Raw genomic sequence first — 17,789 nt, forward strand, 5'->3', positions numbered from 1 at the left:
AAGGGGTCTGAATACTTTCCGAATGCACTGTATGGAGACAGTTTGCTGCCAAAAATATTATTTAAATACATGTAAAGGAAAATAATTATAATTATAATAAAATGTTTCCTGATCTTCCATTTTATATATTTTGTGTGACTATCTGTTGTTCCATGTAGTGAATGTGTTATTCAAAGCATTTGTATGGGCTAATAGCAGTAATGCCCAAAATAATTGTTCATCAAATAATTTGGTTCTATTTTTTTTTGATAGTTCAAATAGTGATAGTTCAGTTTGATAGGTCATAAAATTATAAATCAAATAGCTAAATGACCCTAGATTTGAGCTTTATTATGATGATACTATTTCCATAAATTAAATGGTGTACTGAAGCATGTGTGTAACTGAAGGTCTTAAGTTAAACCATTCTACTGCAATGGTTTTACATGTGTAAGGGCTATGAAATAAGGATCAGATACTAGTCGGATTGTACAACACAGAATGAAGGGTTTGAAAGTGTGCGGTCTTATGTGTTGATTTCACTTACTTTTAATATACAGTACCAGTCAAAAGTTTGCACACATCTACTGATTCAAGAGTTTTTCTTAATTTTTACTATTTTGTAGAATAATAGCAAAGACCTCAAAACTTTGAAACAACACATATGGAATCAAATGGAATCATATGTGTTAAAAAAGTGTTAAACAAATCTAAATCTAAATATATTTTATATTTGAGATTCCTCAAAGTAGCCTCCCTTTCCCTTGATGACAGCTTTGCACACTCTTTGTATTCTCTCAATCAGCTTCATGAGGTAGTCACCAGGAATGCATTTCAATTAACAGGTGTGCCTTGTTAAACGTTCATTTGTGTAATTTCTTTCCTTCTTTAATGCGTTTTAGCCAATAAGTTGTGTTGTGACAAGGTACGGTACGGGTGGTATACAGAAGATTGCCCTATTAGGTAAAAGACCAAGTCCATTTTATAGCAAGAACAGCTCAAATAAGCATAGAGAAACGACAGTCCGTCATTATTTTAAGGTCAGTCAATACGGAAAATGTCAAGAACTTTCAAAGTTTCTTCAAGTGCAGTCGCAAAACCATCAATCACTATGATGAAACTGGCGCTCATGAGGACCGCCACAGGAATGGAAGATGCAGAGTTACTTCTGCTGCAGAGGACAAGTTCATTAGAGTTACCAGCACCTCAGATTGCAGCCCACATAAATGCTTCACAGAGTTCAAGTAACAGCCTCCAGGCTGTGTAAGGGCTATTTGACCAAGAAGGAGAGTGATGGAGTGCTGCATCAGAAAACCGACCTCCACAATCACTCGACCTCAACCCTATTGAGATGGTTTGGGATGAGTTGGACCGCAGAGTGAAGGCAAAGAAGCCAACAAGTACTCAGCATATGTGGGAACTCCTTCAAGACTGTTGGAAAAGCATTCCATGTGCAGCTGGTTGAGAGAATACCAAGAGGGTATTAGCTGTCGCTGTTATATTTGAAGAATCTCAAATATAACGTATTTTGATTTGTTTAACACTTTTTTGGTTACTACATGATTCCATATGTGCTATTTCATAGTTTTGATGTCTTTACTATTATTATACAATGTAGAAAATAGGAAAAATAAAGAAGGAACCCTTGACTGAGTAGGTGTGTCCAAACTTTTGACTGGTACTGTACGTATTTTAATAGAACCTCGTTTGACAGTTTAAGCCATAATCTAATGATTACCTTAATATTTAACAATCGTTATCACAGAAGTGATAAAAGGAGGGGGTGTAATTGTATACAGTATGCATCTACTCTCACTCTTTCTTTGTTCATGTAGGTGACTGTCACGCCCTGGCCTTAGTTATCTTTGTTTTCCTTATTATTTTGGCCAGGGTGTGATATGGGTGATTTATGTGCTTTGTCTTGTCTAGGGTTTTTTGTAGATTTATGGGGTTGTGTTCAGTTTAGGTGTCTAGGTAAGTCTATGGTTGCCTAGATTGGTTCTCAATCAGAGGCAGGTGTTTATTGTTGTCTCTGATTGGGAACCATATTTAGGCAGCCATATTCTTTGGGTATTTTGTGGGTGATTGTTTCCTGTCTTTGTGTTTTATGCACCAGTTAGGACTGTTACGGTTTTCACGTTTATTGTTTTGTAGTTTGTTCATGTTTGAGTTTTCTTATTAAAGAACCATGAACTATAACCACGCTGCGTTTTGGTCCGCCTCTCCTTCCCAGGAAGAAAGCCGTGACTGTGATCTCCTCCTCAGACCAATTGGCAAAACACCCAGAATATGTTCTGGACGTTAGGATAGGAGAAATTGCTCAGTGTCTTGGGAAACTGAGCCCGCGCTATAACAGCCAGTCACTTCCAGGAACCAACCCTATGAACCATGCCTATGTAGCTTTTTTTGTGTAGCAGTATATAGTAAGAAAACAGAAGGGACCGCCCTGCCGGAGCTTTTGGCAAACTTGTACTTTGTATATGTGTTGCTTGTAACCTCTCCAATTAACTGATAATAAAGAATGATTAATTTAATATTGACTTCAGGTGTTTCCTTGGTATTGAATTTCCACCACAAACTGATAAGATGTTTGTGGGAGCTGTTTTGATAGACTTCAGTGCAGCTTTTGACATTATCGATAATAATCTGCTGCTGCAAAAACTGTGTTATGTCTTTACATCTGCTGCTATATCGTGGATCGAGAGTTACCTGTCTAACAGAATACAGAGGGTAACTCACCATTATACACGTCAGCTACCACTGCAACACTTAACAAAGAGCTGCAGTAAGTTTTAGAATGGGAGGCAAGTAATAAGGTAGTACTAAATATTTCAAAACCTAAAAGGATTATATTTGGGTCAAATCATTAACTACTACCTTATTACTAAACCTAACTAAATCTTGTAATGAATAAGGTGGAAATTGAGCAAGTTGAGAAGATTAAACTGCTTGGAGTAACCCTGGATTGTAAACTGTCATGGTAAAAACATATTGATGCAACGGTAGCTAAAATGGAGAGAGGTCTGTACTTAATAAAGCGTTACTCTGCTTTCTTGACAAAATAAGTCCTACAGGCCCTAGTTTTGTCACACCTGGACTACTGCCCAGTCATATGGTCAAGTGCCACAAAGAGGGACATATGCAAATTACATTCGGCCCAAAACAGAGCAGCACAGCTGGCCCTTAAATGTATATTGTATATGGAGAGTAAACATCAATGATATGCATGTCAATCTATACTGTCTCAAAGTAGAGGAGAGATTGAATGCATCACTACTTGTCTTTGTGAGAGACATTGACATGTTGAAAGCACCGAGTTGTCTGTTCAAATGACTAGCATACAGCTCAGACACCCATGTAAAGCCCACAAGACATGCCACCAGAGGTCTCTTCACAGTCCCCAAGTCCAGAACAAGCTCTGGGAAACGCACAGTACTACATAGAGCCTGATTATAAAACAGATACAACTAAACCTTATGGAACAACGCTAACTGTGAAGAGACACACACACACACACACATGCACATACGTGCACACAGACGCTGGCACACACACTCTAAACACAGGTACATTGTAATATTGTTGTATGGTGGTATTATACATTTTCTATTGTAGATATGCAGTGGTATAATAATGTTATAAGATGTACAGTTATTTATTATTATTTTTGATTGTAAGGGGGATTCCTAATAAATACAATACAGGTTGACCATCCGGACTATCTAAATAAAGTGTGACCAAAAGTAAATCCAGATTAAAGCAATTTGAGGATTGATTATGTTTCATAATTGTCAACTTTTTACCTGAACGCAGACAGTGAGAAAGAACTTGTCATAGTCTTTGGGGCTGCGTCTTAGCAGAAACCTGCCATCTTTGGCGCCTACTTTTTTCAGCTTGTGCACTGCAAACTCAGACCTGAGAAAACAACATATAAAGGCACACAGATGTTTACATCTAATGTATCTCTATGGGTTTGATATAAGTCTGAAAGGACCTACGTGATTGGCCCATGGCAGTTGCTTTCAATGTCTTCAAGCAGGCTGGGAGGTGCAACGTCTTGACAGAAATAGTGACTGGAGTCTGTAGTCAGCCTGAAGTAGCCATCCACAAGTGAAACAAATGAAAGCGCCTCAGTCACTGTTTGAAACTCGGCCTCCTGTGGAGAAAAATGGTGACATGCACACTTTTTCATTAGCCATACACCCCCCGAAATGGATGTTGCTCAGGTGCAATGAGTCAGCATCAACTGTTTTTGATTAGGCATTAATTAAGGATGTATAGAGCATTGATTCAGTGTTATCAACCAACCAGGCATCTGTCGTCCTGCCGGGTGATTGTGACCACCCTGCTGTCCTGGGGAACCTGCTCGTGGCACGCCCTCTTGATGTTGATGTCGATGATCTCTGGGAAGTCACAAAATGTCTGCCACTCCTGTGAAATAATGTGCAGTTATGAAAATACTACTGTTCCCAGAAGGAGAGAACGAAGTATAACATACTATGGGGAGTTAACCCTGAAGCAAACTGAAATCACGCCCAATGTGCCAATGAATGCCGAGCCCGCCCTCGGAAGCCCCGCCTTCCTGGCTATAATACGAGGGCTCACATCCATTTCCTCAATTCAGTACCGCTCTTCAGCGAGCCCAAACCCCATTGACGGCTCGGGGCCAAAAGATGTTATACCTCGTTCCCTCCTTCAGGGAACAGCAGTTATAGTCATAATTGTACGTTCCCTTGTTCCCTTTCAGTAAGTCACTTGATATAACATTCTATGGGGACATACAATCAAGCCCCAAGCCGGCTCAGAGGGTACCAAACTAGGAGGCCCGAGAAGCCTGAACTGTCAGAGAGAAGCCTGAACTGCAGTCCAAGTTCCTATACCCCACAGTTCCAATACCAATATTTACCTTGAGAGCCTGAAATGTCAGAACTCGTAAAAGTAACTGCAAGTCCAAAACAACAAAACACATGTCGTAACTTGGTAAAGTGCACACGGGCGCTGCATAAACATCGACCGGAGACGATGAACCCCGGCAGACCAAGGCTCAAACCCACAGGGAACCGTGGTAACCCGGACAAAATCCTGCACAACTTCGACCACGGCAGCCAAGTCCTTAAACCCTATCGGTTCCAAAAAGGCTCACACAAGACCTGAGTCTGGAATGCCAAAACTCACAAAACGAACCGTAAGTCCAAAACAACAGGGAACCTGCTGTGACTTGATAATGCGCATTCGCGCTCTGCCTCATCGAAGACACAAGGTAGCCCAAGGCTTAATCCCACAGGGGAACTGTTTCAGACTGTTTCAGACACCTCTGAAGACACTAGCCACTTCCATGGCAATCGGAAGAGCTTAGGTGATTTACCTCTGAACACTCAAATGCTGGTTTCTCAACCGACTGTTGGATAAGGGGTACAATGGGGTGTTAACAACACTCAGTGGAGAAAACAGATCCTGACTGCCAATGTGTCCAGCCTGAGACATTAAGTTATCCTGATTCTCAAAACGTACCATTGTTACGAATGTGGAGTCGCATTCGGAAGGTTGTGGCCTTCGGGTGTAGAGTATTGCAGACTCGAAATACTGTTATAAATAGCCAGGACCCCAAAAATTCACGATATAACTAATATCATCATTCAGGGCGTCTAGCAGCTTGATCATCATGGTACTTTTTGAGCATAGATTTTTTTAAACTAGGCAAGTAAGTGAAGAACAAATTCTTATTTTCACTGACAGTCTAGGAACAGTGGGTTAACTGCCTTGGTCAGGGGCAGAACGACAGATTTTTAGCTTGTCAGCTCGGAATTTGATCTTGCAAACCTTTCAGTTACTAGTCCAACGCTCTAACCACTAGGGTACCCTGCTGCCCATATTAGGTATAATTGAAACTTGTATCTCATTATTGTAAGTGATTAAATAAGTATAGCTAGTTATAATTGTAATGTTTTAGCATATTATAAGAAAAGACAATCAGTCATTACCTGGCTAAAAGAGAAGGAATATTATGTCTATTTTTTACAGGAAACTCACTCTCCAATTACAGATGATGTTGTATGGAAAAAGGAATGGGAGGGAGAAATATATTTCTGTCATGGGCAAAGAAACTCAAAAGGGGTGATGATATTAATTAATAACAATTTCGATCCGAATGTGCAAACTGTCCAAACAGATTAGAAAGTAAGGTGGATCATTTTAAATATTCTATTGGACGATAAACAGATTTGGCCAATTAATCTACATACTATATACTGTACATGGTGGTGGCTTAATCAAACTAGTCATCTTGATTACTTTCTTGTATCCCTCACACTGGCACCAAAAGTTTAAAAAAAAATTTTTTAAAGCTTTGATAGGGGGCAGAATGCAGTCGGACCATCAAATATAACTCTTACAGAATTTCCACGTGGGCGAGGACATTAGAAATGTAATCAAAGCCTACTGGATGACAACCTGTTTTTAACCAAGACAAAGAATTTTTAAGACAAAGAATAACTTTTTCCTGCATAACATAGGTACAGCAGATTCCCATATTGTATGGGACACTTTTAAATGTGCCATTAGAGGTCATGCAATTCGATACTCATCTTTAAAACAAAACATTTAGGTCAAAATAGTTCATATTATATTCAAAGGAAATAGTATAAATAACAGTACAGATGGATAGCAATAAAAACGGTACCATAGAGGCACAGAATAAGTTATGGATGAACTTATTTGGGAACGATCAAGTATAATGTATTACAAAAGTAAAGCGAATTGGATGGAAAATCTTCAACATAGAAATGCTACCAATGCGGCATCCTAAGTGACGCAGCGGTCTAAGCCACTGCATTGCAGTGCTAGAGTTGTCACTACAGACCCAGGTTTGATTCCGGGCGGTGTCACAGCCGGCCGCGATCGGCGCACAATTGGCCTAGTGTGTCCGGGTTAGGGAGGGTTTGGCCGGTCGGGATGTCCCTGTCCTATTGCGCTCTAGCGACTCCTGTGGCATGCCAGGCGTATGCACGCTGACACGGTCACCAGGTGTACGGCGTTTCCTCCAACAAATTGGTGTGGCTGGCTTCCGGGGTAAGCAGGCATTTTGTGTCAAGAAGCAGTGCGGCTTGGTTGGGTCGTGTTTCGGAGGACGCATGGCTCTCGACCTCGCCTCACCCGAGTATGCACGGGAGTTGCAGTGATGAGACAACACTGTAACTACCAATTGGAAATCATGAAATTGGGGAGAAAAAGTGGTAAAGTTTTTATTTATTTTTAAACATCATTGTTGGTTAAGGGCTTGTAAATAAGCATTTCATGGTAAGGTCTACACATGTTGTATTCAACACAGGTGACAAATAAAAATATATTTTATTTAGCATGTGTAAAGATCCATGACCTTCCAGAGCCAACTAAACAAGACTGGTCAAGCTCTGTTTTTATTCTGACTTCTCAATACTGAGCTTTTACTTCTTATCATTAAAGACATTCTGACTTACATGTACACACTCGGAACAGGCCATTTTACGGTTTTGCCCCCATTGACCGAGCCACTTGGGAGCACTGTTGCCTTTGTAAATTATTGGGGAGGAGGGTCCCGAGCCAAACAACCTTGTTAGCGAAACTGGCTCAAAAAAACATCAGCCTGTCCCTCTCAGGAATCCAGAGAACTGGCTCTGTTTATTCGGAAGCACTGTGCTAGGATTACCCATCTTGTTAGCCTCTTGAGCTAAGTAACGCGCCACTCATCAGCAAAATCTTTAAACAGGGGTTAGAAACGCTTCACAGCTGCAGGGACAGGAAGTAAATACCTTCCCCCAAACCTGGAGGAACCCCTATCAACTCTGACCACCGATCTTTCTCACAAAGTCAGCCCGACTACCAGTGGAAGTTGAACCCAGACGGAGACAATGGTCTTGCAAACTGGTCTGAGCCAAGGCCTCCTGAGCGTGTTTCCACCCCAGACAAAACTCGTGAGAATCTTACATTTTTCATTGTGAAACCACATGCCCTAGGGCACGGTCAGAGGTTCAAACCCAGCTGGTTAGTCTTTTCAAACGTACTCTTACCACTCAAGTAAGGAAGCAAGGAAGGAAGCAGGTTGGGCGTGATTTTAGTTTGCTTCAGGTGAATAGGATTGGTTATTGACTCATGTGATAGAAAAATGACATATTTACCTGATTTGTTCGACATTTAGCAATTATTTACTTAACAAACAGTGAGATATTTCTGTCCTGCTAATACTGAGTTTGTCTGTCCACTCTGGCTTCCTGCAGCTAGGCTGGGTGCCATAGACATGGTTTTTACTAAAGATAGCTTGAAGCTGACAATTGATTGATGTCTCGGTGATAAAAAAACAAACAGCCAAATTCCATTCTATCATTTGTGGGGCATGTGAGACATATGCCTCTGGTCTAACTGGGCCTACATTCTATCGAGGAGATTGTGGTTGTAACTGGGATAGAGAGGAGTAGAGCAAAGGCCACAATGGTTCTTAGACATCCTGACATCTGGGAAATTAGGCCAGAGTCGGCGGTTTAGATAACGCCAGGTGCAGATAAAGACAGGATGAGACCAAAGTGGCTCATGGTGCCCGCCAATCTATAAGGGAAGGGTGGAGCCAGCCATGGTTGAAGCATTTTTAGGTTTGGTATATAAAGACATGGTATTCTCTGTATGATTAAAGCACTTGGTCCGACAGTCAAGACTGCTGGGCTGCTGGGCTGGCCTCCCGGGTGGCGCAGTGGTTAAGGGCGCTGTACTCCGGCGGGGCGATGCACAATTGGCCTAGCGTCGTCCGGGTTAGGGAGGGCTTGGCCGGTAGGGATGTCCTTGTCTCATCGCGCACCAGCGACTCCTGTGGCGGGCCGGGCGCAGTGCGTGCTAACCAAGGTTGACAGGTGCACAGTGTTTCCTCCGACACATTGGTGCGGCTGGCTTCCGGGTTGGATGCGCGCTGTGTTAAGAAGCAGTGTGGCTTGGTTGGGTTGTGTATCAGAGGACGCATGACTTTCAACCTTCGTCTCTCCCGAGCCCGTACGGGAGTTGTAGCGATGAGACAAGATAGTAGCTACTAAAAACAATTGGATACCACGAAGTTGGGGAGAAAAAGGGGTAAAATTCAACAACAAAAAAACAAAAAAACACACAAAAAAAGACTGCTGGGCTGACGGCTTCATTACTGCAATAATTAATAGATATTAAATAAAGATGATTGTTAGAAGAAATGACCAAGTCTCTGTCAGTACTGAATTTCCACGACACTCCCCATAGCATGTTATATCAAATGACCAACTGAAAGGGAACATTATTTATGTTTCGTGGTCAGTCAATGTAGATACAGGATGATAGTCATGATCATGACCCACAGTAGGGACTTTGTACTTTCTCTCACCAGGACATCAGCAGGGCAGTGACTTCCACTGAATTGTATACCGCTCTCCCCAGCGACCCGCATAAGGTTGAATGTTGGTTCCTTCTGCTGCAGCTGGGAGCCAGGGTGGTTCACCTGAAAGGTCTCAGTGCCGTGGGAAGGCTCCACCCCTGCCAGCTCCATCAGGTACTTCAGCTTTAGACTGCGTTCCCCCACTGAGCAGCGGCCAAGCTTCTTCAGGAACCGTTTCAGAGTGTTGCGGATTCTGTAGCGCGCAAGCCGGCTCAGTTGCTGGATTTCCTGCCGATGTGTCTCGGGAAGGCATGACTTGTAACTGAAAAAAATTGTAATTGATATATTGTGCACAGCCAAATAAGAAACCAAGAGAACCGTTGGCATAAAGAAATGTACTCATTTTCATACCCTCTTTTCAGTATTCATACCTGACATTCTTGCACACCTCCCTTACGCTCTGGTTGTGTTCCTTAGCCAGTCGCCATAGGTCGAGCACTGCCAGGCCAAGGCACTCCTCCTGGACGCTCAAGGGAGGTGAGACCCCTGCCTGGCCAGCCACAAAGTCACTACGGGACTAAAGGGTCACAAAAAATTAAGAATATACACAGAACGCAGGAAGTAGTAGAACACTTACAGTGCCTTTGGAAAGTATTCAGACCCCTTGACTTTTTACCAATTTTGTTAGGTTACAGCCTTATTCTAAAATGAATTAAATTGTTTGTTCTTTTCATCAATCAACACATTGACAAAGCAAAACAGGTTTTTGAATTTTTTGCTAATTTCTTAAAAATAAAAACTGAAATATCACATAAGTATTCAGACCCTTTGTTGAAGCACCTTTGGCAGCGATTACAGCCTCAAGTCTTCTTGGGTATGACACTACAAGCTTAGCACACCTGTATTCAGGGAGTTTTTGTCATTCTTCTCTGCAGATCCTCTCAAGATCTGTCAGGTTGGATGGGGAGCGTTGCTGAACAGCTATTTTCATGTCTCTCCAGATTTGTTAGATCGGGCTCAAGTCTGGGCTCTGGCTGGGCCACTAAAGGACATTCAGAGACTTGTCCCGAAGCAACTCCTGCATTGTCTTGTCTGTGTGCTTAGGGTCGTTGTCCTGTTGTAAGGTGAACCTTTGCCTCAGTCTGCGGTCCTGACCGATCTTGAGCAGGTTTTCATTAAGGAGCTCTCTGTACTTTGCTCCGTTCATCTTTGCTTCGATCCTGACTAATCTCCCAGTCTCTGCCGCTGAAAAACATCCCCACAGCATGATGCTGCCTTACAATAATTCAGGGTAGGGATGGTGCCAGGTTTCCTCCAGACATGACGCTTAGCATTCTGACCAAAGAGTTCGTGATTGGTGGAGTGCTGCAGAGATGGTTGTCCTTTTGGTTCTTGGTCACCTCCCTGACCAAGTCCCTTCTACCCCGATTGCTCAGTTTGGCCTGGTGACCAGCTTTAGGAAGAGTCTTGGTGGTTCCAAACTTTGTCCATTTAAGAATGATGGAGGCCACTGTGCTCTTGGGGACCTTCAATGCTGCAGAATATTTTTGGTACCCTTCCCCAGATCTGTGCCTCGATACAATCCTGTCTCGGAGCTCTACGGACAATTCCTTTGACCTCGTGGCTTGGATTTTGCTCTGATATGCACTGTCAACTGTGGGACCTTATATAGACAGATGTGTGCCTTTTCTAAATCATGTCCAATCAATTGAATTTACCACAGGTGGACTCCAATCAAGTTGTAGAAACATCTCAAGAATGATCAATGGAAACATGAGCTCAATTTTGAGTCTCATAGCAAAGGGTCTGAATACTTATGCAAATAAGCTATTTCTGTTTTTGTGTTTTTATACGTTTGCAAAAAAAGTCTAAAAACCTGTTTTTGCTTTGTCAGTATGGGGTATTGTGTGTAGATTATATTTTTATATTATCCATTTTAGAATAAGGCTGTAACATATCAAAATGTGGAAAATACAAAATGTCTGAATACTTTCCGAAGGCATCCTACGTATACATGCATGTGTTCTGCCCATGTGGACATTCTAAAGCTAATCATTCACAACAAATGGCCTTATGTAGTTTTGGAAAATCAGAATTGTGCGATAATGTAATTTCACATAATTAGTCTATATCTAAATATGAGTTTTGGCTTACTGCAAAGTTTGGAAGTGTTTTCTATCTACCTGTGCAAAGAGATAATCAATGACACAGTAGTCGAGCACTGCACTGATTCTGCCTCTTCTCAGACAGTAGCGGTATGATGTTTTTGACCCCTCTCCAAACCAGTTGGCAAAGAAAAACCTTTGTAACAACAGGGGCAATAAAAAAGTACAATTTTATACATACATGAGTCATCCAGTTCACATTCACAAGCTATTAAAATCCCTTTGTATGATAAAACAGTATGGTGGTGCTATGCTGGTGCACTACACATGACTAAGACCAAATAAAGTGCAACATAACAGTTAATATTGGGCATAAAATTTATTTCTAGTCAAATGTTTATTTTTTACACAAAAATCCATAAAGTTTTTTCTCACCTGACTCTGTAGTGAATGCTAATGCTTTCATCAGTGCTGAAAACATGTGTTGGGGGGTAAAAGTTGGACAGATCATCAAACGCCAAAGCAAATAGGCTGTGGTACACTGGTAGGATTCCTAACGGAGAGAGAAAAGTTATTGTAAGAAACTTTTTTTTTGCAGGTTTGAACATCCATGCTAATACGTGACTGCATTCTCAAGAAATATAAAGCGTATAGACAGCAAGGTCCTGAAGGAAGATACACAAGGCTCCAATAAATATTTTGTAATTCCACAACAAATGGGTATGCACACTCAAAAGTCAAGGAAATTTCCAAAATTCCTCCCTTAAAGGGGCAATCTGGGATTTAAATAACAACAAAGTGATCAACTTGCCACTTCTTTAGTAAACAGCTTAATGATGTTTATTTCACACCATATTACAATTATTCCTCAGACTGTTACAATATATGCTCTTCAACAGGGTTAAATAAAAAAATTACAACCATATTCTCATAAAAACACATATCTTACCACATTTTTTTGCTGCCAGGACACAGACCCTTTCAGCAGAGATTTGTCCAGAGGATATGTTGAACGTTGTTCCCACCTTTGTGGCAGGGAGGAAGTAGAGATGGACTTGTAAACCAGAGCCAGAACCAGACATTTGGCTGCCCCCCCTCTCCCTGTTCATTAGAGGTGCTGTCTCCTCCTCAGTGAGATCCATTGGCAGAACCACTCCTGAAACACAAATTACCTGAGAAACTGCAAGTAAATTTAGGGAAGAGGAAGGATAGTGACGTCCTAGATTTTACAAGAAGAGGATGACGTCAACAAGCTTGCTACTGAAGCCACAAGGGAAAATGAAACGTTATTAAAAGCTAGGGGTTTCCTAAACAGAGGAACTAAACCATGGGAATCTACACAAGACATTTTGTTGAATCTATTTCAACAAGACCAGGTTGAGGCTTTTTGATCAGAAAACTGAAAATATATGTTGAAAAATATATACAATAGTAAAAAACATACCGCGTGGAGAGCAACACTCTCATTTAAACAAACCTAACATTTCAACACAGTTGTGAGTCTTAACATCCAAAGATTAACATTTGAACTGGACTCAAGCACTTAATCACATGACCTCAATTACTTAATCAATGTTGTCTTGACACTACCTAGTGTCAGCTTGACAAAAATAAGCAGTAAAAGACATCAATTGAAGTTGAGTCTTCACCACTACATCCACACAGTATCCTATGTACGTACTCCATTACCTCAAAATATGATTGACAGCAAGGTGTCTTCTTTCTGATCAGGCATCCATGTCTTCGATGTCTCTTGTTGATGAGGCTTTTGCTTCTATGTTTCATGGTGGTGGGAGGAGGAAAGTAATACAGTTTCCTGTTTGAGACAGAGCAACATATTTCCTGACCAAAAAATTTATCTTGATTAGTATCTTCATCCTGTTTTAACCTCACCCTGTTCTAGTTTGCAGAAGAGACTTAACAATAAATGACATCTGTCAATACCATTTCCTCTGTGGGGAAAAGGAATTTAAGACTTGAAAGTGTGACAGTAATGGTATGAGAAATTATTTTAGCCTGTTTCACATGTAGCAGATATAGACAGAAAATGTGTAAACAGACTTGAACATGAGTTGGAATGTTATTCAACTGACTTGTTCAAGACAAAAAGAAAGCTCTTTGAAGCTGTACTGTGGTTTCCTCTTTCACTGACAAGCAGTGGGTTCTTGTAGTTTCCTGTCGCGAACCAAACAAAAAAAGATACCCAAGTTATGTGAATGTGAAAACCCTGTGTTGTTCAATGGGAACACTTAGCTTCCCATTAGGCATTGACTGTATTTGCCATACGAGGTTATGTTTCTCTTAATGTAATTTAGATTTCACCATAGCCTCTCAAACCTCTCTATAAGTATATGAAATTATTCAATATTGCCCTTGATAATTTTAATCAGGTGTGTTGATGCTGTACTACAGTTGGTCATCTTCCATTGTTTAGACTATAAGGCCATACCATTATGAGTCTTCCGTTAAGAGTTCATATCATATTTGCTGAGTGTACCATAAACTGCAAAGGCAGTCTGATTTGAAGATGTTCATCCGAACATTGTGAGTAGAGTGCGGGTTTGCTATTACTCTTTATGGAGTACAGGAGCACTTCAAGACTTCTGGTCTGCCAGTTTCCAGACCTTGTTAGTTCCAACTGTTTACAGAGTTTCAAGCACATGAGCTAGTTGACATGCATGGCTCATGGGGTGGAAAAGTGGGAGGTTCTAGGTCTGAGATTGAGCAGGCAGCAGGAAGCAAAGGCAGAACACAAAACACAGTTTAACATTTATTTTCTTAAGGCACATAGCTTCCAGCACATTCTCAAAACAGTTCAATTCCTTTGTTTCCAAACTCAGTTCCATAAATATAACTTCTTACTTTTACTATAAAACCATGCTACTTAAGACACATACAAACCAAACAAAAAATGGTCACAGGAAGCAACACAGCCCAGCAGCCAGCTGTCTATCTTCATTTATAGTCAATTACAGCACAAACTCATTTGCCACGTGCTCTTCTATGGTATATTGGCGTTCGCACAATTTAGTGTGCATGCTGCCACCTACTGTGAAGAATGGAAACAGGATTCCATACAAACTAGTAAAATAAATAAACTACACTAAATCAAACTACTTTTCTGTTCAAAATAAAAACGGATCTTATCCCTACATAGGCTCAAGGGGAGCCTAGGAGGGCAGGCCTTTATCTGGCACCAGTACCCCTTGCAAGTCCTCTGTTGTAAACTCCTGAAGTCCCAAATAACTTTTCTGCCGAGGCCACAATAATGTCCCGTTTCTTTGACACTCGAGCCATACAGTTTATAACTGAACGCCACAGAATCTAACTTTTTAACACACAGGGTCTATTTTGACTGGCAGAAAACATTTACAACTGGCTATGGTACAGCCAATACCATATCTTCACTAGTCACTTTTTCTCAATGCTTTTATAATCACAGCCGCATAGGAGATTCGATTGAACACTAACTTTAGCCACCTTAATCGCCTTCACCCTTACAGTGCACTCCAGGAACTCGGGATCATGATCCCCACCACAATTTCAACATTGTCATCCTTCACACCTTTCTTCAGTATACTCTGTCCGTCTGCACACACTTTCAAATCTAATTTTATTGGTCACATACACATGGCTAGCAGATGTTAATGTGAGTGTAGCAAAATGCTTGTGCTTCTAGTTCCGACAGTGCAGTAATATCTAACAAGTAATCTAAAAATTCCCCAACAACGACCTAATACACACAAATCTAAAGGGGTGAATGAGTATGTACATATAAGTACATGCATGAGTGATGGCCGAGCGGCATAGACAAGGTGCAGTAGATGGTATAAAATACAGTATATACATGTGATGAGTAATGAAAGACATAGAACCATTATTAAAGTGACTTAGTTTAAAGTGACTCTGAGTTAGTGATTGCTGTTCGGTCCCAGCTTTGATGCACCTGTACTGTCATCACCTTCTGGATGATAGCGGTGTGAACAGGCATCGCTCTTGAAACATGCCAAAATCCTTACATTTTCTTACACTGCAATGGTTGGGGAACGAAAGCTCTTACAGCAAATCTTAATTAAGTAACCAAGCTTCACCTGTGTAAGTAAATCTCTATTAAAACACAGAACCGGTCTCCCGAGTGGCGTAGTGGTCTAAGGCACTGCATTGGAGTGTTAGCTAGCTGTGCCGCTAGAGATTTTGGGTTTGATTCCAGGCTCGGTCTCAGCCGGCCTCGACCAGGAGACCCATGGGGCGGCACACAATTGGCCCAGCGTCGTCCGGGATAGAGGAGGGTTAGGCCGGCAGGGATGTCCTTGTCCCATCGCGCACTAGTGAGACCTGTGGAGGGCCGCGCGCAGTGCATGCTGACCCAGTTGCTAGGTGTACAGTGTTTCTTCTGACACATTGGTGCGGCTAGCTTCCAGGTTAAGTGGGCATTATGTCAAGAAGCAGTTGGGTTGTGTTTCGGAAGACGCACGGCTCTCGACCTTCGCCTTTCCTGAGTCTGTATGGGAATTGCAGTGATGAGACAAGACTAACTACCAATTGGATACCATGAAAAAGGGGTAACATTTTATTTTATTAATAAAAAATATGTTTTAACACAGAACCGACACTTTCCTCCATTCACCTAGCGGGTAAGGTGTTGGGCACCAACTACCCCTAGAATTCTCTTCAGGTATTTAATGTTAACATATGTTGTCACCCCTGAAATTGCTCCTTTAACAGGGACTCTGCTCCAAAGTACAATACATCTGTTGTATGGATTGTTTTGAGGCCCACTGCAATATTTCTCTATTCTTCATAAACACAATTAATCAGTATAAGACCACCTCGATATGACCAATCCACCATGCCTCTGGACTGCATCACCTCCTGTGGACAGCCACCAAGAAACACAAAAACAGGGGGTTTAAATACATTCAGCACAAATCTCATAACCAGTCAATTATCCAATAGAAATAATTGTTTCTGATTACATGCAAATGAGTCACACCTGTGACACACATGTACGATATTGTTAAGTAATCACCAGAGTTGTGGACTCCAGTCACAAATTTGATGACTTGAGACTTGACTTTATAGAAAATAAAATAACTTGAGACTTGACATGGAGCCTCAGGACTCGACTTTGACTGATGATTTGAACTTATCTGGACAGGTTTTGTAAGTTATTTTTTGGCACGGAGTCTACGTGGATTACTCTACACACATAGCCAGAGACAATAAGTAGCATCGTTCTTGCAAAAAAACCTGCAACAGATTGGCTAGTGAAATGCATACACAGCACTCTGATTGGACCAACAAACTGTCAATCAACACAGATCGGGTGAGTTAGCAAACATCATATTGCAGGAAGAGAAGATTGCCATAAAAATATGTAGCCCAAATATTTGGGTGATTACGAATGTTAACTGTTTACTTTGCAATCTCACCAGCAATGGGGCAACAATTACTAGCATAGGCCTACTGGTCTTTTGGTATGTAACAAATGCTTGAAAATTATGATTTACTTATGAAGTTTGCATTTGGAATGTTTTGTTTAAAATACATTACTGTGGTGACGACGCACCATAGGCACAGATCTTCACTTGCGCTCACCAAACTCCTGCCAGAGGAGTGTGCTTTTTTTCTCTTGTTGAAATTTTTGCTTTCGCACATTTAAATGCATAAATGCACCAGGTACTATGTGGTAAATCTATGTTCCATCTAATACAACAATTGCTAGCATTTCATCATTCCAACCCTGTACCGTTTATTGCAACACCTAGACATTTCTGTTTCATGTTTGATAGGTCTATGATACATCTTAATTTAGCCAGCCATTTCAAATAATTGTAATTCACCACTTCTGAGGATCACTTAGAAGGTCACAGACACTTTTCAGAATGAGGTCCTTCTTCCAATAGGGTTTCACCAGGTACCGTGCTTCACAAAGTACCCACAGTCACTCTGATCCCTTGCCCCTACAGACAGCACCAATCCCCACTGTAATCAATTCAGTGTCAGGACGGCTCGAGGTCGCCCGCAACCGACCAGTGGTAGAGTATATTTGAGTTCACAAACTCTCAGATTACTCTCCTCTGACTCGGCCCTGCTCACACAGGAATACACACTCAGAGCCTACGTAATAGAGGCTTTACTTAAAAACTCGACTAAAAACTCGACTTCGTGTGTTTTGCTCATGTCTTTATTTGTTTTAAACTAAGTTTGAGATGTGGTATCCACTCGACTCGCTGCCTCTCAGATCTTAGGTTGGTCCATCTCCTCTGTTACCAAAGTGTGGTCTCCCTGAGATCCCAAGTTTGAAGTATCCTTCGTGCATGATTTACCCAGGTTGTCAGGAG

At 41.4% G+C, this 17,789-nt stretch overlaps 2 protein-coding genes across 4 annotated transcripts in view; one reads left to right on the plus strand and one right to left on the minus strand.

Moving 5' to 3' along the window:
- Positions 1 to 13,256, minus strand: part of LOC109889150 (tyrosine-protein kinase JAK2) — a 36,006-nt gene extending 22,750 nt beyond the window's left edge. The window contains exons 1-9 of one of the 3 annotated variants that reach the window (XM_020480369.2): positions 13,135 to 13,256; positions 12,395 to 12,617; positions 11,881 to 11,998; positions 11,524 to 11,641; positions 9,772 to 9,917; positions 9,350 to 9,662; positions 4,288 to 4,410; positions 3,978 to 4,135; positions 3,783 to 3,894 (exon numbers count right to left, since the gene is read on the minus strand). In XM_020480369.2, coding sequence (XP_020335958.2) covers positions 3,783 to 3,894; positions 3,978 to 4,135; positions 4,288 to 4,410; positions 9,350 to 9,662; positions 9,772 to 9,917; positions 11,524 to 11,641; positions 11,881 to 11,998; positions 12,395 to 12,617; positions 13,135 to 13,230 — 1,407 coding nt within the window. In that variant the 5' untranslated portion in view covers positions 13,231 to 13,256. The remainder of the gene's footprint in view (positions 1 to 3,782; positions 3,895 to 3,977; positions 4,136 to 4,287; positions 4,411 to 9,349; positions 9,663 to 9,771; positions 9,918 to 11,523; positions 11,642 to 11,880; positions 11,999 to 12,394; positions 12,618 to 13,134) is intronic. The other 2 variants (XM_031822544.1, XM_031822543.1) reach the window with 2 other exon arrangements.
- A 3,252-nt stretch (positions 13,257 to 16,508) lies between these two features.
- The window catches only part of slc5a5 (solute carrier family 5 member 5), a 30,855-nt gene continuing 29,574 nt past the window's right edge, over positions 16,509 to 17,789 (plus strand). The window contains exon 1 of the mRNA XM_020479769.2: positions 16,509 to 16,771. Within this exon, the coding sequence (XP_020335358.2) occupies positions 16,718 to 16,771 (54 nt within the window). The 5' untranslated portion in view covers positions 16,509 to 16,717. The remainder of the gene's footprint in view (positions 16,772 to 17,789) is intronic.

The sequence above is a fragment of the Oncorhynchus kisutch genome, linkage group LG4 (assembly GCF_002021735.2).
Source record: "Oncorhynchus kisutch isolate 150728-3 linkage group LG4, Okis_V2, whole genome shotgun sequence".
In the NCBI taxonomy this organism is placed as follows: domain Eukaryota; kingdom Metazoa; phylum Chordata; class Actinopteri; order Salmoniformes; family Salmonidae; genus Oncorhynchus; species Oncorhynchus kisutch.